Source organism: Pieris rapae, chromosome 4 (genome assembly GCF_905147795.1).
Source record: "Pieris rapae chromosome 4, ilPieRapa1.1, whole genome shotgun sequence".
Classification (NCBI taxonomy): Eukaryota; Metazoa; Arthropoda; class Insecta; order Lepidoptera; family Pieridae; genus Pieris; species Pieris rapae.
In genome coordinates, this window is record NC_059512.1 from 8050673 (window position 1) to 8077932 (window position 27260).

Below are 27260 nucleotides of genomic sequence, written 5' to 3' on the forward strand. Positions count from 1 at the left end.
AAAAAATTGTTTACATTCTTTAAAATGTTATGTTGTAATTAAATAAATTACCCGACCCATCATAGGCAACGACAAACGTAAATCATGTATCGATCTTTCACTATGGATACATATACGACTCAACTCCACCATGTATTTTTCCAGTCGCCCTATTTTAAGAAACGATGACAAACAATGGAAAGAAACAATGTACTTTTTTGTAGGCGACCAGATAGGTGCTTAAAATAGGATCGCCGGTCTTACCTCTTCCAAATATATTGACATTATTTCTTATTAAATTATTTATTTACAATATAATGTTCTCTTATAATCTTCTCTCCTACATAATATGGTCTCGGCTTCGTTTTAACGTGGGATTTAAATTATTTTTTGTTCACACTTGTCGATACTTTGCAAACTGAAAAAATACAAAATAATGGACTTTGAGGATCATAGTATATGATGAGTTTTAACTATTAAGCTGCCAGTGAAGCTATTGCTTTCCTTAATTACCTGTTTATTACGCGTATAAAATGTTTATACCCGATGTATATAGTTTTATGGCACAAGATAAAACCGCTGACCACAAATTGTTTTTCCAAACCATTAGTAGCATACATGGAACTAAATTCATATTTTAATTAAGCTATAAATTAAGGAACTATTTAAGCTGGATGGCTGGATTAAGATTAATGTTATTTTGTACAATTATTGTATCCGATGTAAATTGAATACGGAGCATTCTTACGATAAAAGCACTTATTTCTACAACGATATTATATTGCATAATTACAAGCTTAATATGTTTGTATAGTAAGTGCGATTTATAAAACGCATCAGAAAAGAAGTCTTGGGTTTATTTTGAATGTTTTTAAGAAACACATAAATAATTTTACGTATTTAATATTCATGCAAAATAATAAAAATAAAATATATCTTTATTAATTAAATAATTATTTATTAATGATACCAGAGTTTTCTTTATTATTTTTCAATCATTTTTAGTTACAATAAAATATATCTATTTGGTAATTTGGTGTCATAATCTGAGAGATTGCGATACATGACGAAGTTACATACCTTTGTTTAGAAGGAGGAATTTGAAATAGTACCTAATAGTTGAGTTTTCCTTGTTTTGTTGGGGTGTGAAATAGTAAAAGCGACGATAAATCAGGGCATTCAATTAAAATATTTTTTATCAAAAACATGATATATCCAATTACTTTTACTATAGACAATTAAAGAGAAAATATTTGATTACGTTCATAGCGAAAGAAAGTTAACTATTAATATTTGTGAACACCTCTTACTAATAAAATAAACGATATGTCATAATAGGTAATAAAGCATTTAATGTAAATAAACTAAGAAATTCTCGTTATATTTAATTTTATTAACACAAAATTATACACATTAATCACACGCATTTTTATATCTAAATGCTTTTTTTTGTTTTCATTAAAATTTCGTATAAAAATGTTTCATAACATCGTCACCACAGATTAATAAACTTTCTAATTAGGGACAGAGTTTGTCAGCTCGTTAGTTCTATTGTGGTCAGTCCTTTCTTGCATAGTCTACTGTTTGTTGTTTGTTAGTGAACATCGCTTTGATCGTCTTATAATTTAAACACGGAAATAATAATGCTAACGCCATTAAATTACATCAATTTTAGTTCTGTTGATTTCGCTAATAACATATATTGTTTTTTATTAATCGTATTTTAAGTGTTCTTTTACTTTTCTTAGATTGATACGACATAATACATACATATTATTGATTAGACAAATATTGCATATCCAAATAAAAGGAAATAAAATATAATCTTCCTTTAATCATATTTCCACGCTGTCGCACACGAAATGTACAGACACTTATCGATATTCTTTACCACTAACAAAATAGATTAATAATATTTTTGTATGAAAAACTTAGCAACGCTCAGTGGTTGGAGTTTGTACTAAATTGTCACCAATATATCGTTCGAATGAATTCCAGTAGTAAACAATATGTATGAAAATAGTCCGTATCCAAAACTAATATTATTGTAGTGACTTGTATGCATTTATACTATATGCATTAGAGGTGTACAAAGGTTTACAATGTGTGAAACTGTGAATAATTTGCGAGGTTACATATTTCGAGGTTTTCTCACGTCCGCCCTAAATATGTGCCTTTGTAGTTTTTCTAATTGTTCGTCATTAAAATTGTGCTTGGAAGGATTTCCAAAATACACAAATCGTAGCAAAGCAACGAAAAACATTCTTGAAAAACAGGATGAAAAGAAGAAAAAATAATAAGCTTGGTCGCCACCAGCATAAATCGCCATTTAGCATATTTTGAGGTGCAATTTGAAAATAATGAAAGCAGCTGGTAAAGGCCTATGTGTCATAGGATCACCAAAACCCGCACATAATATGTATTAGATTAAGTTATGTTACTAAATCATATGTGTATATATACATATACACTGGGTGTAATCAATAATGGTTTAATAATAATAAAAAGTACTTTGAATCAATTGAATTTATCTGTACTAAATTTGTTCAATAGAGCCGGCACTGATGTTGTGCATTCAAATCAAGTCGCAAATAACGCTCGCTTACACCGCTTATCTTGCAAAAATCAACGACATGTTAGGCACATAAAGCTGATAAAACATACACTCTGAGGTTAAGACCCTCTTTAAAATAATTTTGTTTTCGAGGTGTTATCTCGAGTATTAAGAGTAGTGGGTCATTAAAATCTACTACATCATTTACCACCTGGAAGCAAGAACAAAATCGAGTAGGATTGGCTGTTAAGTCAATGTTGTTGTTTCTTAGGAGACCTTACAGGGAGAATGGTAGCATGTGTCAAAGGATACAAAGTCAAAGTCAAAAATCATTTATTCATATAGGTAACATAATGTACATCTTAAATGCTTTTAATTTTGCGTTTACTGCCAGATCTCACATCCAGGGCGTAGAACGCAAGAGAAGAACTGGCAATAAACTCTCCGCCTCTCTTTCAAATCGCCAAGTTTTTTTTCTTGTTTTAAACAACAAAAATAAGGAGCTGCAACCAATACACCATGTTCCACATAACATCTTAAGTAATTAGTAGTCATAAAATAAATTAAAAACAAAGATTTCTCTCAAAAATGTCTCAGATTGTTTAATGACTCTATGAGCAGGAGGCATGGAGAAATAGAACACGCAAAAATTATAGGTTACTTATACTATTCTTCCAATATAAAGATATATATATATATATAGTAAAGCCATTTAGGTCGCAACTTATCAATAACACATAAATTATGACTTATGTATGGATTTTTAAAACAGCAATAAATCAGAATTCAATCTTGTTTCGACCTTAGACCTTCGACATCGCGATATATATGTGAATCATTCCACCTACTTTGGGGTGTCACACGATATTTAATGTTTCCCGAGTATTATGTTAGAACATAAACTTAAACAATAAAACGGTAAATGGTAGCGAAGGAAATTATAATAATTATTAGTGTTTGGTATATTATTATTGGCTCGAGCTTTCTATTTCCATTTTTTCTTAGAAGTAAAGTCTTAGTTCGTGGGCTCACGGGCTTCTAAAATAAACATAATACCGTGAAGTTTGTTGGAACGTATATTTTTGTGAAAGCACTGTGGTGTCAATCCTAAACAGCGTGATGACACTGAGAAGACTGAGATTGCTCTGAGATGAATTGGATTTTCTGAGATGCCTGATTTGGTAGCAAGACGTGAATGGCCATAATTGCTTGCCTATATATGATTAAGTTTCATTTTTAGAGGTAGTTATATTTTGCGGGTAGGATTTTTTGTAAGGCAAGGAAATAGTTTTGTTTCTAGGTCTACCCGAAACATTTAAACAATATAATATAATTCAGGATACCGAGGTTGGTCGGCAATAATATTTTAGAAATTTTCAAAAAAAATGTTTTAATTATTCAAGTACGCCCCTTTAATCGCTCGTTCATTCCAGAAATAAAGAAACTATTATTGACTCACCAATTACGTGTTCACTAAAAAAGTTTTGATCGATGTTAACGATAAGAAGTTATAATTACATTTTAATACATGTTTTTATGGTAAAAAGTTGATTCATATATAGAAAACGATGCTTTGATTTTTCAATTGCCCCCAATATTGCATAGGGCTTTAGTACCCAAAAAACAGATGTACTGCAGGTTGTAGACTTAAGACTCTAACATACGCCGATGACTTTGAGGATTTGACCTCTACTACAAACAATAATTTACTAACGCCATCTAGTCTAACAAAATAGTGAAAAGTCTAACAAAACTACGTGAATACGAAACCAATTATAAGCTAAATATAAAAATTTATAAATAAATATTGGTCTAGAAAAAATGGTGGCTGCCAATTATTTAACTAGTACATACATGATTTTTTTACATGTTTAATTCGTTCTGAGGTTAAAACTTTTTAATGTCAGTATTGCTAAAATACCGAAACCGAGTCATCATCATCAGCTGACGATGGACTCTGATGGTTGGTACTGGATCTCGAGGATGGTAAGCAGTAGACATACCGTCATTGAGCTCGTTGTAATCAGCTCAGCGAAACGATACTAGAAATGTGACTATATGAACCTGATGATGGACTCCGAAGGTGAGTAGTGGATCTCGAGGATGGTAAGCAGCAGACATACCGTCATTGAGCTCGTTGTAATCAGCTCAGCGAAACGATACTAGAAATGGGACTATATGAACCTGATGATGGACTCCGAAGGTGAGTAGTGGATCTCGAGGATGGTAAGCAGCAGACATACCGTCATTGAGCTCGTTGTAATCAGCTCAGCGAGACGATACAAGAAATGTGACTATATGAACCTGATGATGGACTCCGAAGGTGAGTAGTGAATCTCGAGGATGGTAAGCAGCAGGCATACCGTCATTGAGCTCGTTGTAATCAGCTCAGCGAGACGATACAAGAAATGTGAGTATATGAACCTGATGATGGACTCCGAAGGTGGGTACTCGGTCTCGAGGATGGTAAGCAGTAGACATACCGTCATTGAGCTCGTTGTAATCAGCTCAGCGAGACGATACAAGAAATGTGGCTATATGAACCTGATGATGGACTCCGAAGGTGGGTACTGGGTCTCGAGGATGGTTAGCAGTAGACATACCGTCATTGAGCTCGTTGTAATCAGCTCAGCGAGACGATACTAGAAATGTGACTATATGAAGCTGATGATAGACTCCGAAGGTGGGTACTGGGTCTCGAGGATGGTAAGCAGCAGACATACCGTCATTGAGCTCGTTGTAATCAGCTTAGCGAGACGATACTAGAAATGTGTTATATGAACCTGATAATGGACTCCGAAGGTGGGTACTGGATCTCGAGGATGGTAAGCAGCAGACATACCGTCATTGAGCTCGTTGTAATCAGCTTAGCGAGACGATACTAGAAATGTGTTATATGAACCTGATAATGGACTCCGAAGGTGGGTACTGGATCTCGAGGATGGTAAGCAGTAGACATACCATCATTGAGCTCGTTGTAATCAGCTTAGCGAGACGATACTAGAAATGTGTTATATGAACCTTATAATGGACTCCGAAGGTGGGTACTGGATCTCGAGGATGGTAAGCAGTAGACATACCATCATTGAGCTCGTTGTAATCAGCTCAGCGAGACGATACTAGAAATGTGACTATATGAACTTATTAATATTTAATATTAAATAAATATTAGGTAATATTTACTATAATACCACTATATGTTTTTGAGTTTATTGAAAAAATAATCAATTTCAACGATTCGTCTTCCAGTTGAAATTTTAAATATTTTTCTTGGTTCTGAAACCTACGAGTGCAGCATGTTATATCTAAGCCCGAAAATGAAATCAGAGTCAATCAGACCCAGTACCCACCTTCGGAGTCCACCATCAGGTTCATATAACACATTTCTAGTATCGTCTCGCTGAGCTGATTACAACGAGCTCAATGACGGCATGTCTACTGCTTACCATCCTCGAGATCCGGTCCCCACCTTCGGAGACCATTATCAGGTTCATATAGACAAATTTATTGTATCGTCTCGCTGAGCTGATTACAACGAGCTCAATGACGGTATGTCTACTGTTTACCATCCTCGAGATCCGGTCCCCACCTTCGGAGACCATTGTCAGATTCATATAGTAAAATTTCTTGTATCGTCTCGCTGAGCTGATTACAACGAGCTCAATGACGGTATGTCTACTGTTTACCATCCTCGAGATCCGGTCCCCACCTTCGGAGACCATTGTCAGATTCATATAGTAAAATTTCTTGTATCGTCTCGCTGAGCTGATTACAACGAGCTCAATGACGGTATGTCTACTGTTTACCATCCTCGAGACTCAGTATCCACCTTCGGAGTCCATCATCAGGTTCATATAGTCACATTTCTAGTATCGTTTCGCTAAGCTGATTACAACGAGCTCAATGACGGTATGTCTACTGCTTACCATCCTCGAGATCCAGTACCCACCTTCGGAGTTCATCATCAGGTTTCTTATAGTCACATTTCTATTATCGTCTTGCTGAGCTGATTACAACGAGCTCAATGACGGCATGTCTACTGCTTACCATCCTCGAGATCCGGTCCCCACCTTCGGAGACCATTATCAGGTTCATATAGTCAAATTTCTTGTATCGTCTCGCTGAGCTGATTACAACGAGCTCAATGACGGTATGTCTACTGTTTACCATCCTCGAGACTCAGTATCCACCTTCGGAGTCCATCATCAGGTTCGTATAGTCACATTTCTAGTATCGTTTCGCTAAGCTGATTACAACGAGCTCAATGATGGTATGTCTAATGCTTATCATCCTCGAGACTCTGTACCCACCTTCGGAGTCCATCATCAGGTTCATATAGTCACATTTCTAGTATCGTCTCGCTGAGCTGATTACAACGAGCTCAATGACGGTATGTTTACTGCTTGCCATCCTCGAGACCCAGTACCCACCTTCGGAGTCCATCATCAGGTTCATTTAGTCACATTTCTAGTATCGTCTCGCTGAGCTGATTACAACGAGCTCAATGACGGTATGTCTACTGCTTACCATCCTCGAGATCCAGTACCCACTTTCAGATTCCATCAGGTATCAGGTTCAGCAACTTATTTTACTTGGTTGTACAAGTTGCACTTGAAACTTGACAATTCTAAATTTGAGATTTGTTTGGGTAGGTACTTATATACATATACTTATAACATACAATAATTTCCGAAGTTCATGTCCTCGCCTCACTTGATATTTCTTTTTATATTTTGGCATTTTTAAAAAAATCCGCGGGTAAAAACTAAAATACGCAAATATTTAATTATTATTGGCTTCGACACACAAGCGTAGTCCTCCCGTCGCAAAGCGTTGAGGTGGACTGAAGACAAGCCGCATGCAGGGCTCGCGGGTGTGAAATTGCGGAGGGAAGCCCATTGCGCTTGAGTTTATTTACCTTTTATTACTTTACATGCCCAGGAAACGAATTAATACAAAATTTTTTTTATCAAAATAATAATATATGCTATATCTAATAATACGTGTAAGATTAAAATAAATCGCATAAACCGTTTTGGAGCGAATTTGTAATTTATGTCTAATCTACGGTTCGATGGTAAATTTTTTTTTGGGAAATTGGTATTGTTTTTATCTTTTTTGGTTTTATCAATCGATACAGTAGGCTTCAACCCACAATATGAATTTTTTTCAAATGCATATGAGCGACAGTTCTTCCAACAATTTAATTTAAACTAGGGCTAGTTGACCGATTTGAGCACTGTTCAAGCCTTAATAGTTCTCATTTTGAACCTTACTTAAAGAGACTCCTTTTAAAGCCTGCAAATAAGGCGTCTAGGCTCTGAATATGGTTTTGTTGAATCGGTGTCGAGACCCTTAGTACTTGGGGTCCTAGCGCTATAAGGCTTTTTAGGGAAAGATCAAAAAGGTCGACAGCACAGGAGACCGAAGAGCAGCTACCTCGGACAAAGAATTAGTCTAGCTATTCAAAGGGAGAACGCTGCCAGTATCTTCGGAACCTTGCCTAAAGGGACTCCTTTTAATAATATATTTTAATTATTAATGTTTGTTTAAGGTAAGTAATTAAAATTATGTATATATTTGATTAATAATAAGTATAACAAGGCTGGGTATAAAAGGTATAAAAGTCTGCAAACAGGAATTCTTCCAGACACATAAATAATGTTGTAGCTATTTTTATAAATATCGACATGATTGATAAATGTCTTGAGTCGACATTAACTAGTCTCACCAGTTTCAAAAGAGTTATACACAGCTTTGAGAAAAATATCTGATGCTGCCCTGACCTTCCGCGGACAACTTAAGAGCTTTGAAACGTCTGTATTTTAAAAGCCAACGATTCCGCAGAAATATTCTTCGCGTTATTTTATTTCAATAATTTTAACTGTTCGCTGGTTTTGTCTCATGTTGACGAGAATACAAAAGGTATGATATAAAGTCACGTGGGATCATATATCATGATTTTGTACTGTGAGGGTTATTTATTACGAACTTGCCTGACACATGTCTCTTAGATTTAAGACGTGCCGATTTCACACAATTCTTTCTTTAGAGTACGAACAGTTACAGATAATTGTGAAGAAGTTGATAATTCTGACTAGCATGTTCTACATCAACCATAAAGCGAATTGAAGGTTTTTGTTATAAACGTTCATAAATCATAAACGCTTTGGTTTCTAAATAGAAATCAGTATTTATTAAAATAATACAAAGGTGTTCCTTTACGCGTATATATACTGTTGTATATATACGTAAAATGCGTAGAGCTGCATTTGATTTTGTAATATAACACGTCTTCCTGGTATTTTTTTCTGCTTAACAAAAGTATCTGGTATTTCAATTGTATTTTATATTTTTTTTGTTACATTCATGTTTACCGAAATTATCATACATTTTGGATAAAAGAGTTTCTAACACATATCGTAGATATTGTATTAAGTCTGATGTGGCAAACTTGAATATATAAATAAATAAAATAAAACACTAAAATTTATATAAACTATAGTACAAGAACAAACATTCGGTAGCAATTGCTGTGTTTATCTGATACGTCCAAAATAATTATTGTTTGAGAAACATCGCAAGATGCGTAAAACTGAGATTTTAGACATGCATAACTATAAAATTATTTCTATTACCTACAACGATAAAAGGGTTTTATCTAATTCCTAACATTGCGTTTTAAGTCGTAGATAAATATTGCAAAATTATTTGGTATTACTCAAATTGATTTCCAGTCTTAAGTTAGCAGATTTATTTAATGTTTTCCGCATTCTATTATACAATATTCAGTAGCATAAGCAAACAGAACCATTCAAAATAGAACTGGATATCACTTTTTGGGCCTTTAATTTATGACCAACCAATCGTAATGTCTGACCAAAAGTAGGCACACAAATGGACATAAGTAAGGCCATCAATCAATCGTTCAGGAAATAAACGTCACTGTATAGGAATTTCGTCGTCTGTCGAATTTAAATGTGAACATAATGAGATGCTACGTGACGTGGAAAGCAAAAACGCTTAACAAATATACAAATTGTATGGCGATTCACAATTACAAGACGCTAAATCGAAGCACGTAAGTAAGTTGGTGCAAACGTTGGAAATGAACTCGTAAATTTAAAAATACGTTAGAGCCAAGTTCACGTGATGCTAGATTTTTGATAGTCAATTTAAAAAAAGAATACCAAAGAGCGCCTATATTTGTTGCAGTGAAACACGATCGGTGCGTCATTAAATTTAGAGAATTGCCCTAGTATATACTCGTCGAGCATAAATCATAGTCCTGCGCAGTTAATGAGTCAAGCTAATATTTTTACTCTTATTGCAATGTGACAGGTGACGCGGTATTTACGTAAATCTCTCTTTAGATACAGAGAAAAACAACACCATTGATATTTCTCAGACATATCTGTTTGCCACATTTACATCACATCTATATTTTTCTTTGCACACACATCAGTCTTGTGTGTTATTACAAAGTCAAAGTCAAAATTTATAATTCATTTATTCATTTAGGTAACTAAATGTACACTTATGAACGTCAAAAAAAAAGAAATATTGAATGAATCTAATTTTACATTTACTGCCAGTTCTCAAATCAAGGGCGTAGAACGGAATAGAAGAACTGGCAATAAACTCTCCGCCACTCCTTTTAATCGCCAAGTTTTTTTTATATATGTCATGAGTCGTCAAAGAGGAAGTAAGAAAATTTTATTAAATTTATTTATTGTTCAAAATGCTTTGCTTTAATATAATTACTTCATTTAATCCAGAATTAAACGGGTAAAAGTTAGTGAGCGCAATGTCATATCTTCGTTTCACGCTTAAAAGAAGTTGTTTTATGATTTGAATTCGTAGCTCAGAGTTATAAGAAGTTAAGCAATGTGGAAAAGTACTTACATTAAGTTGCTATAAGGTATTGTATGGTAAGGATATATATACAAAAAAAAACAATTTTAGAATGAAATCATTCCAGATTTTTCACGGATATTTGTACCGTTTACCTGAATCTAGGTTACTGTTTTTCTTACTGCCTAACTAAGGGTCTGTCTAACTTCTATTAAAATATCTGTAATATATATTATACTATAATATATAATGTATCTATAATATAATATATCTACCTCCAGCAGACTTGTACTTTTAAAAGACTATTAAAAGAGGGAGAATGTTTAATTAGACATTTAGTTCCGGATTAGATAACGAATCATTTAATAGCCTTGAAAAACTGTAAGCTTCTTAAATGTAGGGTGAACTTAAATTTGAATTTAATTGCTTAAGTAACCGTTAAACCAAATCTTTTGTGAGATGACATATAAGAAAAAAGGGTCATTAGAAATAGGGACAAAGAAAATCAGGCAGTTCAACTGGCGCTGGACGGGGCTCATGAGAGATAGCAGGTTGAAATGGACCAATTTTTTACATAATGGCAACCACGAGATGAGAGGAAAAGGGGAAGACCGAGAATGAGATGGGCAGACGATATAAAGTGAATAGGAAAGAGAACAACACATGTATTCTGTAAATATGATTTCTCAGATTTGAAAAAAGCGCAAAGAGCATTAAAATTAAAACATATTTAGAAGATTTACAATAATAATAAAATAATATCGCTAGTCCCCACACTAGGGAGTCCCCGTTTTGTGGGTAGCTAACAATTATTCCGTGGTATTTAGTTTAGGTGTTACATCTAATCTCACACAAATCGTACACGACATTAAATATGCGTATATGAGAGTATAGCTGTTAGTTGTTATATGCGTGCAGTGTGTCTATTTTATCAAATTTCTTCCTCGAAGCTATGAGTAATCTAGCGTTTCGGTATATGCCAGGCCACTTGCTTTGAGTCATAAATGAGCACGATGCTTTATTGCATACGAAAATGTCAGATTTAACTATGACCAAACACTATGACGTAGGAATCGTAAATTTTTAATTATGGTAGTTCAATGGCCGTCGTTTTCAGATGTTTTTCGCGAACGTTGACTTTCGCTCGTGTTATTTTCTGTGGATCTTTTACGATATTCGATTTAGATCGCGTGTGTTTTAAATGAATCCATATTACCAAGAATATTTTAAATTGAGCCTATTTATTTATATATTTTGGTTGAATTTTGGCCCCATTATATATTAGGTCCCATATGAAATTGTCGTACTGGCCACTTCAAATATCTTCATAACAGAGTATTGAATAAATTGTGGTAATTATTTATAAGATAAAGGGTAGAGGATGAAATTTACAAAAAAAGGTGATTATTACAGATTATTATACATTTAAATATCAGTGTCGTATTATAACGAATTAGAAAGTTGGTCCATACTATTATCATATTCAAATTAATTATACGCCTACATGAAAGATTCTCTGTTATTAGATAACCCACGCAATGAGATGCTCATGAACTGTTATTATACTCCATCAAAATCGATGCGGTTATATTTACAATAAAAACTTGAAAAACTAAGACACATTTTTAAAAAGATGTATTTTTTAACGGAACATTTATAGCTGTAATACATTTAATGCATAAAAAGCAAACTACATTAATATTATTAAATTAGCGTCTAACCTCAGCTTCGGTGGTGTCGTTTTTTTTTGTATAGAACTGTGAAACGTTAGGTGGATGAGAAGGCTCTGTTATATTGAGTGATACCTTAAATACCTATATATAATTTGAAAAAATGAAACACATATTGCAATATATTATTTTTCTCTACGTACGTTTAAATCAGAGTATCCTTTTTGCTTATTTAATATTTTTTTTCATGATTAGCGTAAATATGATTTAAATAAAATTATTATTACTATACTACACTCCCCTCATATGCATGTCAATTAAGTCGCTCTTCGACAAAGCGTCCAAAAAACTTTAGCTGTGAAAGCAAGACACAATACGCTTGCTGACGGTACGTTTAGGTTATATCAAAAGGGTTCTGATTCTGGCAACGGTGATAATTGTCTGGACATTATTCTAATAAACATTGCACTTTCCGTTACGTTTTCTATACTAATATTATAAAGAGGAAAGGTTTGATTTTTTGTTTGTTTGTTTGTTTGTATGAATTGAATAGGCTCCGAAACTACTTGGCAGATTTGAAAAATTCTTTCACTGTTGGAAAGCTACATCATTCCTGAGTGACATAGGCTATATTTCATTTTCAAAAAAAATAGGCATTTTAAATAATATTCGAAATTTAATTTTAGTCTGTCCCGACAGATAGCGCTGCGATCAAATTTAAAAAAAGTTTTGTTATCATTGTGTTATTGTAGACCATGTGCTGGATCGTTAGATATTGTCATAACATTTGAATAATAATTTTCATCAAAATGGTCCAGAATGTTTTAGCTTATTAAAAAAAGTTTGAAATTTTCTAATTAAAGACGTATAGACAGGACAACGGATCCGCTAGTTTATTATAAATACCTTCTTAGTTCTTGTGAGCGAGTTATATAATTTTGTCATATAAAATTGAAGTCACGACGCGAATGTCAAGGCCAGTCTGCTTAACCACAATAATGGTAACGATTCAGAAGGCATTCACACTAGTGTCGTTTGTTAAGTTTACTGTAAGCAAATGTAATTTCAACATGTTAAGAACAATTAACATGTTGAAATTACATTGTATATTCAAACTCAAATGAAAAATATCTCATATAACCAAGTACACTTATAAAGGTCGAAAAATTTAATTAATTGTAAATCAACATTTACTACTAGTTCGCAAGTCAAGGGCGTAGAGTGGGTAAGATGAACTGATAAGAAACTTTCCGCCACTCTTTTTACGTTTTGTGTCTTACAAATTGTTTGAACTGAAGCTTAATCCCAAGGATTAGTATAATTTAAGTATTCGTCAAATATAAAAAAGCTTTATTGATTAGTTTACTTTTAACAAGGGTTTTAAATTTTTTTTGTGATAATTCTCTTATTTCGATTGGGAGTTTGTTGTAAAAACGAATACCATTTCCATATAAAGAGTGGTTTATCTTCTGGAGCCTGGTTGGTCGTACGCTCAAATTTGATCTTTTTCGCGTATTATACAGGTGAAAATCACCATTTCTTTTTAAATCGTTAACATTTTTTTTCTACATACAAGGTTTCTGATGAATATGTTGTAGTCTGAAATCGAATCTATTGCCTTGTTACGAGCTTTTGTATTAAATTTGTTATTTTATTTAACCTGCTTTTGTATTTAATTTGCGATTCATTAAGCTTAAAATTTATGATAATTTTATCTCTTTAATAATCACTAATTGGATATTAAACAATAATTTACATGGAGACTTTTAAAGGCGAATTTCCAGCTTAAAAATTAATATAAATTATTTTTTTTACCAAAACTCAATGTATTTGTTTAGATATCAACGAATCAGATGGAAACAAATACTAAGAGTCCAATGTACGTAGTGTATTATACATATATTTATCTAATAAATATTATTAAATAAAACGTTTATGAGTCATCTAACCTCCTTAGTCTTAGAAGGTGTATTGATTGAAATTGGATTTAGACAAGCCGGGTTTCGAAGCAGGACCTCGAGTTTGAGTGTTGCACGCCTAACCACTAGACTGCTCTGCAGTTATTAGATGATAAATAACTTCTGTGTATGGTAATAAACGGCGAAAGTTTTTATCTTATAATAAAGCCAAGTATATTGACCATTCTCACTGATAAGACGAAGTCAGCTGTTATCACTAACATAATAACCTAAATATATCATCTAAGTTGTAAATTATAAAATACATCGGGCAATTGTAATAAACGATGTTTATTACTTGGAGACTTTACGTCTCCTTACAATAGATTGCGAATCATTGTTATTATTTATTGCGAAAAATATAGATTTTACAAGAAACATACAACTTAAGTTTTTTATGACTATTAAATTAAAGTAACAAGTACTATTCATAAGAAGATAATTTATAGATGCTTTCTTTCCGTATATTATTATCCATTTAACATAACACATGGGGATTCAACAATTTAAAATTCGAACGCCTTCCGTAGATAATAAAATAAATAAAGAATGACAGTAGTCAATAGACAAGCGCCGGTATGGGTCGGTCGTTCACGCGTGGATACGCCTTATTAATAGACTATCAGTAATGCGGTCAAATGATTTTAATAAAGGATTTTAAAGTAAAATGTACTAATATTTTTTACTATTTTACTATTATTTTTAAACTTGATTAAGGTATAAACTCAATTTTGTCATGCAATGTCAGTAGAGATTATTTGTAATAAAAAAAATATATTAATAAAAAAAAACATTTAACGCAAACAAGAACCCTACGCCAGATTTTTCGCTTATTATTTTTGAGGTTGCCTAATAAAATACTTATTGAATTAATATGCCATTTTCATCAGTGCATTATGATTTCATTAAATTTGTTCTAACATTAAAATTAAAATACGATAACGATAAGTATTAATTTACACATTATCACTCGATTCAGCACTTATTACAGATAATTTTTTGCGGATCGTGTCTAATTGTCAAAGCAAAACAGCGCAACGAAATTCGTCATGCTCAGCTCTATACAAAAAATACTCATCTTTCGTTCTACAAAACATCTTTGCTAAATTAAAGTCAATGTTTGCAAACTCAAAATATTTTCCTACCGTGATTTATAAACGTTCAAAGCAAATATTTTCTCGTTACTATACAATAAAACTTTTATTTGATTAATAAAATGAGTTGTTAGCGTAAAAGTTCATTACTCTACCTTGACTCGCAGTCGAGATTAATTTCATCCTACTTATAGCCCATTTCTCGATTACCTTGAATCATCGCTCGGTCAATTGACGTCATGTCACGGTTTTGACTCAATTGTTGATACTCGACTATATAAATTAGTGTAATTTATAATGTAGACGGTAAAAGCCTACTGAGTTAAAACCACTCTGGAACATATGAGCCTGTCTTGTTACTTTTACGTGAGCGCCAATTGAGCTATATTTATGTTTCTTATTTATTCTAGTGTGCTCCTAGGCGAAACACAGGACTGTACAAAAATATAAAGGTGAAAACATGCATATAAATATATACTACGTTTTATTAACGTTTTTCCTCGCAGCTTGGCACCAGTAGCGTGCCATGATTAGGTCTATAGGTAGAAATATAATACAGTTAACATAATTAAATGAAAAAGAGGGCAACTGGCGGTCTTATCGCTCTCGAGCAATCTCTTCCAGGAAACCGCTGAGAGAAGAACATAAGGCTTTCAAGAAGTGCAAAACCTCATAAGACAAGGATCATAGACAAAACCAATCGAACAAAACAAAGCAATTAAAACTTACGTAAACAGAGATCAGGACAGAATTTAAAATATGACACTCGAAAAATATAAATAAATATATAGGAGTTAAAAGCAATTTAAGACTCATATTGAAAGGCATGTATTATTTTATGTCTCTGTTTATCGCTTCGTCTATTGTGTAATAAAACGCTAAGCTCTTTCTAAAGCGCTTAAACAACCAATAGTACCCGCAGAATAGCGTGTTTAATAAGTTTAAGAGTAAATTAAAGAATATAAAAAATCGATGTTCATTAGAAATAAATAATCGATTTTTGCAATGATCATGTACCAGTATATGAACACTCAATGCATTTGTATAGCTATATTCACACTGTTATTACCAATGTAATCAATAAAATTCTATATAACCGGCTGCGCTATTATTTTATGCGAAACTAAGAAGATTGACCTGTTTCTATGATGATATTTCCTATGAATTTCCTCTTTGTCTGACACATATAATTGATTTTCAGGAAATTCATCGTGTTGAATGCTTTAGAATGTTTTCCGCTATCGGTGCTTTGTGGAAGCAGACATATGAATGCAGTGTTTGTAATATTCAAATAATATGACAGGTAAAGTTACAGAAAAACCAGTAGCTCAGCAAACTTTTTAGGTCCTCATCAGCATTAATCAGCCTCTTGTGCCTGACACAGGCCGTAAACTTCACCGTTCGTACGAATGTTAAACACACAGACAGAAAGACCATTATGTACAGCCGGGGTAGAACCTACGACCTCAGGTATGAGAGTCGCACGCTGAAGACACCAATACTCTTAGCTCAATGTACACATACTTGAAATGCCTTATCAATATTTTAATAACAAAAACATTGGATTATCTTTTTGTCTCTGAGCGTACTTTGTCATAGGTTATTGTACTGGGCATGAATCGATGCTCGCTTAGTAGACAGAAAGCGATTGTTTGAATGACATCGATCGGATTATATGTATATAGAGACAAGACAGTCCAACGCTACCGATTTACATAACAAATCACTGAGGTTTTCTTTAACTTTTTTTTAATATTCTATTACAAGAAGTTTACGCACCATACATGAGCTGGGTGTCACATGAAGGTACGTACTCTCGCTCGTAGGATGAAAACATCGTGTTTCTTTACGATGTTTTGTCATAATATGTTTGACACAATAATTCAATGGAATGTAAGGGACAGTAGGCTGTTCTATAGACTACTCATAGGGCTATTTGACCAAACAAAGGATGTCGATATAAAAATATAAGGCCCAGACGAAAAAGCTTCTAGCGCCATTGTATTTTTAATACCTACTTAACAAAAATACAGTGCGTTTTAGAGTTTAACGATATAGTTATCGTGAAACTCTTACCTTTTATTTTTAATAGTAAATGACCACCGCATCCCATAAACACCCGCAGCTTCCGAAAATCGTTGCGCAGTCTATTTATATTAAGTGAAGTTTCGCGTTAAATTTCGTAATCTTAAGTATAAACTAACCGGGATGCATTAGGTATTGGGTTCGATTTCACAGCGGATCACATATTATATTTATTTTATAATATTTTTCAACTAAAGGGTGGCATTGAATCCATCTTCTTCTATATCTTCTATGTCAATTGTAGTACACTAAATTCTCCGCAATGACGGCGTAGAACAGCTAATGCGCTTGGCGAAGAATGAGAAGTATGACGAGCTGACCACCAACATCCAGTAGTGAAGAGGCACTACATGAAGAAGAGGAAGAAGAAATGACACTGTTAATGCAACAAAGAATGCATGAGAGCCCTTAACGAGAGCTTTTTAGGACTCATTCGTAAATGAATTTAAAAATTACAATTGTTTCTATTTATACTTCCATCGTGTCTGAAAAGCTATAGAGCTTTATCTTCCTGCATGTAAAGCCAGATGCCATTGAATATGCAGTCATATATTATTATGTATCGTAAAATTAAAAGCCGGTCAAGTGTGCGCCGGGTCATGAATTATTCGTAGCACTTCGTGAACTATTTTATCTTGAAATGGGTTAATTAATGTTCAGTACATTATACTTAACTCACTGTAAGTTCATTTCTGACCTCATAATTTTGTGAATTTGATGAAATGTTTTTATTTTATATAGCTCTTACAATACATATGCAGATAATTAGAATAGGTTGGCAACGCATTTGAATCAAGTAGTCGAGGCGTAATTCGTAATTAAACAATAATACTTCATTAATTTTGTATATATATACCTATAGGCAAACATGTAAGTACGTGCAGACTTGGATCCTTGGGCTTGAATCCAGGACGTATTCTTGTACGTATCTTCTCTAGAAGGGAAAGTTCAAAAGTACACATAACCAACCAGCATGTCAGCAGACATGAAAGTGGATAAAGGGAGTATGGCAGGACCGTACCTTGTAAAGACCCACGGTTCTCTTCCTCAGGAGAAAAGGGTGAATGTATAAGTAAAATCTATGGAGTAGATATAACACAGGTAGTACACATTTCGATTAAACTACTTTCTGTGGCAACACTGCCTCAAATTATTTTTTGCTTTTAAATGTCAAATTTCAGTTTTTTAATTTTATTCTTTGTTTTTTTTTTTAATGTATCTTTGTCTTTTAATGCGCTTGCTTGTTTTCTATTTTTATACATACTTAAATTGTTTATCTATGTAATCTGATTTGGCTTTCTGTATTGTCTTAGTATTTTGTATTATAATATGTATAAGTATAAGCTGTTAGATTACTTATAATTAAATAAATAAATAAATATTATTTCACTCATGCTTACTAGTAAACACACTCTCTTACGTCGCTTTATTTCTGTTCTTACACTTTTACAGTAATATTTACACATTTATTACACATTCATTTAACTTAACATCAAGCCAATCCTTCCATCGGTAGAATTCAAATATAAATCCGTATAATATATACTCTTCTAAAAATATAATATTACTGATACGTTTCAATGACTATAAGGCAAACAATTGCTTGCATGAATTAATAGTAACTTTCATCATAATTTTGGTGTATAAAAGGTGTCTAGATGGATAGTTTTAGGTAGTAGTAGGAAAGATAGGATAGTATGAATACATGATGAGCAAAATACGCCAAATTTAGTTATCTACGTCCATCAGGGTATTGGTTTTGTTGGTAATTTGATTGTGAAGAACATGCATACATCTTTCCTTGATTTAAAACTGCCAGTGTTAAATGTACACTGCTAAACCAAACTTTTAATTTTTTTAAAATATTAATATGCACGATGAAAAAAAATTTTAATACTGTACATTTGATTGTTATGATTACTAATAATTAGCGTTTAAAATAGCGTTTCTCATATTATTAGGGATTTGTATATACTCAAGTCAATTGCTATACATTTCGTTCCACTACATAATAGATAGGACTTTAATAAAGTGAAATAGTATCGGATATAAAAGTTATTAAGTAAAAAGAAAATTATGTACACATTATGTGATACAAGCTTACGTTAGGTTTGACGAGTAGACGTCAATATGAACATAATTCAATACTAAAATGTTACTTTTCATTCGTATATATAATAAACATCCAAAGTGTAACAAAAATGCATTAAAATGTGAACAACTGCGAAAGTTCAAAGCGTAGCGAAAATTCGGAAATTTTTTCGAGTTTTCTTTAAAGGTTAAGCTTTAAATTTGAGCGTTTATAAAAGTTTATATATTTATATATTGAAGCCGAAATAATATAAAAAATACATGTTACCCGTTTCATATAAAAACTTTTATCGTAAATTACTTTAAAAAAAACAAACGAAGATACAAATAGAAAAGAAGTCGCGTGTATTGTTTACTTACAAACCATTCTTTAACAATACAATCACATATTATCTAGAATAGGAATTCTAAACAATAAATAATAGTTACAAATATTTATAAAAATATAAATATTAATAACATTGTTACGTCTATCTAAAAATATTTAATTAAAATTAATTGTTGCTACGATAGCATATTGTCTGCGTGAATTGGGACCCAAAAATGTAATTAAAAAAAATTAAACTCCTTTAAATTACGGTTATTTTAATAATCGCGGTCTTATAATATACTCAAAGTACTTATATTGACGATATCTCAGTATAAAGTTTGTTTACATAGCAACGAGCATGCGCAGAACTTAATATATATCCATAAACAATGAGGATGTACCAGCTTATTACCGACTAAATATTGTAACAGAGAATATGTACCGAAACATTAGGTCACAAAGGACAATGACCCTTATGACATACGTAACAAGGAACTCTAAGTATACCATGCACAAATCAATAAAACAAAGAAGAAAGAAAAATACTTCAATACAAAATAATAATGACTAAATAACAATACCTTATATTTTCCATCGCGGTCATATTCCGTCAAATCTGTATACACAACACAATCACAAACATATCAACCGGCAAAGTCTTGTCAAAATCACGTGGTAGATAACGCTTTCGTCAAAGCGCATGACATAATGTATAGCGTACTAACCTCCTACACAGTTCGCGAAGAACTAAAGTCTAAACGCAAGTCGCCGTGCACGTGGCGACGTCCGCCCTTCCAAAACGTTGTCAGACGGAAAAAGAGACTTTCACACAACGAATTAGATACGATTTTGTATCTTAGCTTAGGATATGTTTATTCTCGTATGAAAAGTGCAGTAATGATCGAGATATGATGTACAGATAAGGCTGAGGCGTAAAGCTATTGTTATTGAAGAGATATTGGAAAAGTTTGCTGCGTAATCCAGCGTTTCGACGGTTTAAAAGATGATTTGGGGCGCGGGACATTATTTAAGGCCTTTATTAAATTTGTTACGAAGATTATGAAATAGATACGGTGTGATAAAATCTGAGATGGAACAGCTTGAATGTTTTGATGACTTGGCATTTTTATTGTGCTATGTAAGAGCGATGTTGGCCAAGTAAGACGTGTAATCAACAGTGAGGTCGTGTGTTCGAGCTCTGGCTAGAATAAATTTTGTTCCTTGAGAACATTCAACACTTTCTTGAATGGAAACCCTTTGGATACTGGTTTGTCAGTCACGTCGACGACTAATGTTAAGCACTAAATACTGACCTTAAAAAGTTGAATAAGTTTGAATAACGTTAATAATTATGAAGAACGTTGCAAAATTCTGCCTGCACTACGCTACATTCTGTATTTTTCCTCAATTCCCCATTGCATTTTCCTTAACTCTTTTTTTATGTCATAGTAGGCAAATGAGCAGGAGGCTTACCTGATATTATATAATACGCCGCCCATCGACACTCGCCAAACGCTTGAAAGTGCGTTGTCGGGCTTTCAAGAATTGATACGCTCCTTTATTGAAGGGCCCTAAAGCGAATTGAAATTGAATTGAATATTACAAATTACCTAAGAAATAACAAACGTTTTACCGTTATATGCTGTTAAAGATAAATTACTGCTACTACTATCATATTTATTATAACTACTATCATTTAACCATGTTTTGAATAATTATGATATTTTACAATCCATCAACATGTAAGATTCAATAGACTCTGGTTACTAATTACTTATACATAAAATGAAAATAATTTATATATAATAAGCTGTAAAAAGTCAAGTGACGTGTAGCAGTGGGGTATACTGGACTAAACTGGTTTTCAGGCTATATAAGCACGGCGCGCTGTATGGTCGGGCGCACTTCTTCGACGCTCGCACTAGATATAGGACGTTACTATTGTTGTTGAAATTGTGGTTAATTTCGTGTAATTTAATTTGGTTATTTTTAGTAATTTTATTTGTTAATTTCTTACTTCAGTAGTGGGATTCGTTCTCATTTCTGATTAGTTTAAATTAACGCCCACGTGGTTTTATTTTAGTCAGTTTGAAACGCGAGTGATATACGTTTAATAAAAATAATGGAGGGTAGGCGGTGAACACGTAAAAAAAAAAGACGGTGTGCCCGTCTCTGGGCTTGAAGAAACGTTACAGTCGATATTAAACCGTCAACCGACGCAAGCGACTGAGCCATGTCCACCAGTGGTGTCACCACAACTGTGCCCAGCAACACCACCGCGAGGGGATCGGCCCTTTGCACCGACATGCGCAACACCATCGGATTTGCTGCTTTCTTCCTTAAGTGACACTCGTTACCACCTGGTACTGACGGTTCGCACAATGGTACTGAGAACGCTCCGGTGCCAAGTTCAAGCAGCGCATGCGAGTCAAGCACTGATCTGGTACTTAATCAGGTGACCGACAAACTAGTAAGTGCGTTGAGCACAATTCTGGTAAGATCTAACTCCATTTATATTTCTAATTTTGATCCGTCTTTCAAATATTTCGATATATGGTGTGAGCAGGAAGACTGCGCGGTTGTCTAATTATTGGGATGACCGTGAGTGTGTATCTCTGATTGGATACTGTTTGAAAGGGGATGCTAAAGTGTGGCTAAATGAGTGGCTTAGTAATGATCATAGTTGAGAGAATTTAAATAGCTTTTTCCGTAGCGAGTAGACTTAGCAAATATTTTATTCGACGTAATGACAACAGACTCTGATAGTTATCTCACGTATTGCGTGTTGTACGAGGAATGAGTGAAGAGTTAATTGTCGCAGTAGTTATTTGGGGTATTAAGGACCCACAAGTTCGCGCCGCCGCGACTAGTGCTAATTTATCATCGGTAGGCCTAGTTAAAATCCTCTCATTTTATACCAAGCCCCTAGAACCGCGCTCTATAATACAAAATCACGTTGAAAGGCCAAATTTGCGAGATAATTCCCGAAAACGAGATAATTTTCAGTCTAATATTAACTGTTTTTCATCTGGGGAAATTGGTCATATACAAATTTTGTGTCCTAAAAAAAAACTAAGTATGGAACCGCACCAGAGACCCAATCTACAAACAATTCAAGTTTAGATAAAAGGCAGTTTTCTAATATCAAAATTATTTGCACATTTTGAAAGAAGGTAGGACATAAAACGGAGGACTGTTTTGTTCGACAGCGTTCCGAGTCGAGCGGTAGGCTAAATTAGTTATAGTTTACCGCCCTTATAAAATGTCGTATGATGAAAAATTACGCGTTAGAGATATCATGAAAGATGTGTTGAATCAATAAATAATTAGAGATAGAGATTTGTAAAGAAAAAAAGCGATTCAGATAGGCTTTGTGTCGACTTTAAACTTAAAACTCAAAGGCAGTTGAAATACCCGCTTCCGTTAATTGAGGACCATATTGATTGGCTAGATAAAGCTACCTATTATATTTGCCTTGATATGGCTACTGGCTTTCACCAGATAAAATTAAATAAAAAAATCGACACCACTCCCGAGATTCGTAACACCTGAGGGTCATTATGAGTACATAAAGATGCCATAAGAATTAGGTAATGCACAGGTTGTATATCAACGAATTATATCAAATACGTTACGATTTTACATAGATTAGGCAGAGCCCTTGTGTGTTGTAATTGTGTATATGACGTATTATTACCTAGTAAAACAATAGAAGAGGGTTTAGGTACATTACATGATGTGTCAGAGATGGGGGTAAGGGTAAGGGACCCAGGCAGGCTTTTCCATTAATTAAAAAAAAAAAAATGTAACTTTCAGACTACGGAGATCGAGTATCTATGCCGAGTCATTAGCAATGGTCAAGATATGAAGACGTGCATTGCGAGGTTGACTCGCAAGGGTGTGCAATTCAATGGCGGCGATTTTGCATTTGTGCCAAGCTGTTGGTAAGCTAGACTCCTGTATGCGCGGACCATATGTGGTTTTAGCGACGTTGTCGCAGGACAGATATGAACTAAAATTAGTCGCTGGTTCTTATGGTAAAGCTGCCGCGGAATACATGTTGCCCTGGCGCGGGGAATGGACCCCTGATGTGTGTGCCGCATTCTTTGAGAGTAAGTAATTTTTACTTGCCTTTTCAAAACTTATGTATGTTGATAAATGTTTGAGAGAACTGTAATTTTATTAGGACTGCTTATCATATAGGTAGTACCTATTTTGGTAAAGACCTGCGGGAGTCTTGTGTGATAGTAATGGAGTCGCTCTTACTATCAATAGCAATGGATTCGCTCTTGCTTAGTGTGATGTACAGTAATGGAGTCGCTCTTACTGTTAAAGCAATGGAGTCGCTCTTGCTTAGTGTGATGTACTGTAATGGAGTCGCTCTTACTGTTAAAGCAATGGAGTCGCTCTTGCTTAGTGTGATGTACAGTAATGGAGTCGCTCTTACTGTTAAAGCAATGGAGTCGCTCTTGCTTAGTGTGATGTACAGTAATGGAGTCACTCTTACTGTTGATAGCAATGGAGACGCTCTTGCTATGTAAAAAAAAAAAATGAACTAATGTTGTGTCGAGAGTAATGGATGCGCTCTTACTTTCGATGAAGTTATGTTAATTTAACGTTATAATAACAAAAATCATGTAATTTTTAGGTGGCGCTGATGATGACGATAGTCCTTCACCACAACCACCGCACGTGATACAAGAGTCATCAGCAGGTCAAGTTTCAACATGCCAACCTGCCTATCATCACACGGGCGAGGACGCACCGTCGTCAGGAGAGGCCGAATAAGCTGTAAAAAGTCAAGTGACGTGTAGCAGTGGGGTATACTGGACTAAACTGGTTTTCAGGCTATATAAGCACGGCGCGCTGTATGGTCGGGCGCACTTCTTCGACGCTCGCACTAGATATAGGACGTTACTATTGTTGTTGAAATTGTGGTTAATTTCGTGTAATTTAATTTGGTTATTTTTAGTAATTTTATTTGTTAATTTCTTACTATATATATACTACATTCAAAATTTATTTTAGTTCGTTTTAAAATACTTTTTGCATACAAAACAATGCGTATATTAAATAATTTAGTAGAATGATGAGTTTTAATTACATATTTTAACAATAATCCTAAATTCATTTTTGTTCGCCAAATTTTCCTATTCCCAACGCTTGACTGTCGTGATAGATATGGCTGTCTAATCATTTATGTATGTTTTATATATATGACCAATTAAATACTCAAAAAAGTCGAGAAGAAGCAACCAAAAAACGACACGTGTCAAGTACAAAAGGCCCACTTACTATTCAGCGACATTGAGTAAAAGCTGTTGATTTTTAACGACGAAAAGCTTTCTATATATACATATTTGTTACGTTGTACTTTGAACGATTTTATGTAATCAAAGATACTATTAGGCGTTTATTTATATTCAGGTAGTTTTACATAACATACGTAAGAATCGTATGTATAATAACATTATAAAACAGAAATTTAGAATTACAATAAATTACTAATTTAAAATACAATAATTTCAGAATGGCCGGATAAGTTCCAAATAAGCTATTTGTTACTTATTGGTAGGATAAATATTATTTTTGCATTTCACGACTGTCAGACAGCGCTATTCGTCATGAAATGCCAAGTATCTTAATCGGAACTTTTATCTGTCGAATAATTTATGTTGTATAGCTATTTGGTACTTTATCCATACATTGTGAAACAGGCCCTTAGTATTAGATAATTTTCAGAATGTTAAGCCAATCATTAGTATAATGCCACTCTTGGGTTCCGACGTTTTACACTGTTACATGTTACTCCCACGAAATAGCCTATTATGTTTAATGAAAGGGAAATGTAAATATTTACGTAACAAAACTTCAATGAATAGAAATGAAATGAATGACTCGTCTCGGGTCATTGAGGCAGAGAAAGGTCATTGATTTGTAAATGTTCATTCGATCTTTAATCAATAGATATTTTAATAAGTTGTATAGTATAGTATAGTTTTAAGGAGACACCATAAAGGCAGCTTTAGTCTTATGGCATTGGAATTATTTTGTTTTATTCTTGATGACACTTATACATTATGTATAAATCATACAATGCATCTACTAATTCACTTGCATAGTTACAGGCAAAGTTATCAATATAAATATAATATAATATATGTATATGATTTTTCTGTTGTGACAAAGTGCTGCCACCGCCTTACTTAGTGCATATCAGCTAAGCATAAGCTCAAATTAAGAAAAGCTTAAAATTTTAGATTATATTAATTTGAAAATGTTATTGGAATTTTGAAGGTGGATATCTTCCTAAGTAAATGTACACTTTAATATAAATGTGTTTATAATATTTTTTATAACTGTCTCTGCAAAAAGACCTCATTTAACATTAAGATCTTGCCTAGGCTATTACTAATAAGTAATTAATTAGTACTAACCTTATTTACTAAAAAAGATATTAACATGAGAAATTAGCACTTCGGTTAAAAATCATGTTAATGTTAATCTATACTTCTAATATAATAACTAAAATGTAATAACTGAAATATATAATTAGAAGGAGTCCCTTTAGGCAAGATTTCGAAGATACTGGCAGCTTTCCGCCTTTGAATATCAACTTTAGTTAGGACTAATTCTTTGTCCGAGTTAGCTGCCAACTCTTCGGTCTTATGAGAAATTGTCCAATAACACTACTTACGTCTGTATTAAGACACTCTGTTCTTGCGTACTATTTTTTCCACTTATCATTATTTAGCACTTAAGGCTAAAGTGCTAATGAGCAGTAAGTGGAAAAAATAGTATAGAGATATATGTTTGATATTTAATAAATCATTTCTTATTCTTCGCCAAACACTGACAACATTTTAGACCCTGAATCCCTTCGCAATGCCTTCGGCTTCCGCTAAGTAGTGCCCATAAGTGTCTGTCTGTGGCTTTGAAGTATTCTTCGACACCATGGCCACTATTGCCAAAAGAGTACAGGTTATTTTTCCCGACCGGCCATATTCTACTCAACTTCGGTTTTGTTGGATGGGTTTAGAACACAGCAACTAAATCAAGATTTAAGTTGGCGCCTGATAGATACATAGTACTGGTATCCCCAGAGCTGGTACTTTCCTCGCACAACGAATAAGTATCGCTAGGCAGCAAATAAATGCTGCCAGCTGTTCACTGCCGCAGGGTCCAAATTTTTTAAATTTTTATTTATTAAGTTTTTTTTTAATTTGTAGGTTTAGAAAATTGTAAATAAAATAATATTTTTTGTTTGATTATAATGTTAAGGTTTTAATAAATAATATGCCATACAGTTCAAAAACCTATTTACTAAATGCAATTATTAATATGTTTATACAAAACAGTATACATATAAATATACAATTTATAACAAACGAGAAACACATATGTACGTATTCCACGTAAAAATCTCCTCATTTCTCAAACAAATGATGTAGCAATTTCGTTCTGGGTCGGCCACAAAGCAACATTTGTTTGCCTAATTACCTGCCTAATTACGACCACAAAACATAAAACCGATAGCCGTCACAGCTAAACACGAGATGGGTATCTAATTTCACAAATTTCGTCGCCAGATATTTGAAATGGCCACATGACCGCGTCGCAGGGTGCTATTCTCAACTCATACGATAAACACGTACACGAAAATGA

At 33.7% G+C, this 27260-nt stretch overlaps 1 protein-coding gene and 1 long non-coding RNA gene across 7 annotated transcripts in view; one reads left to right on the forward strand and one right to left on the reverse strand.

Annotated features, from left to right (window-relative positions):
• Window positions 1–20331, reverse strand: part of LOC111003058 (collagen alpha-1(XVIII) chain) — a 122255-nt gene extending 101924 nt beyond the window's left edge. For all 6 annotated transcript variants that reach the window (XM_045627972.1, XM_022273414.2, XM_022273415.2 and 3 more), the window contains exon 1: window positions 20177–20331. In XM_045627972.1, the coding sequence (XP_045483928.1) occupies window positions 20177–20199 (23 nt within the window). In that variant the 5' untranslated portion in view covers window positions 20200–20331. The remainder of the gene's footprint in view (window positions 1–20176) is intronic.
• Window positions 20332–21663: 1332 nt separating this feature from the next.
• Window positions 21664–24268, forward strand: LOC123689157. The gene is made up of 3 exons (XR_006750195.1): window positions 21664–22089; window positions 23412–23707; window positions 24244–24268. It is a non-coding gene; the product is annotated as an uncharacterized LOC123689157 (long non-coding RNA).
• The last annotated feature ends 2992 nt before the right edge of the window (window positions 24269–27260 follow it).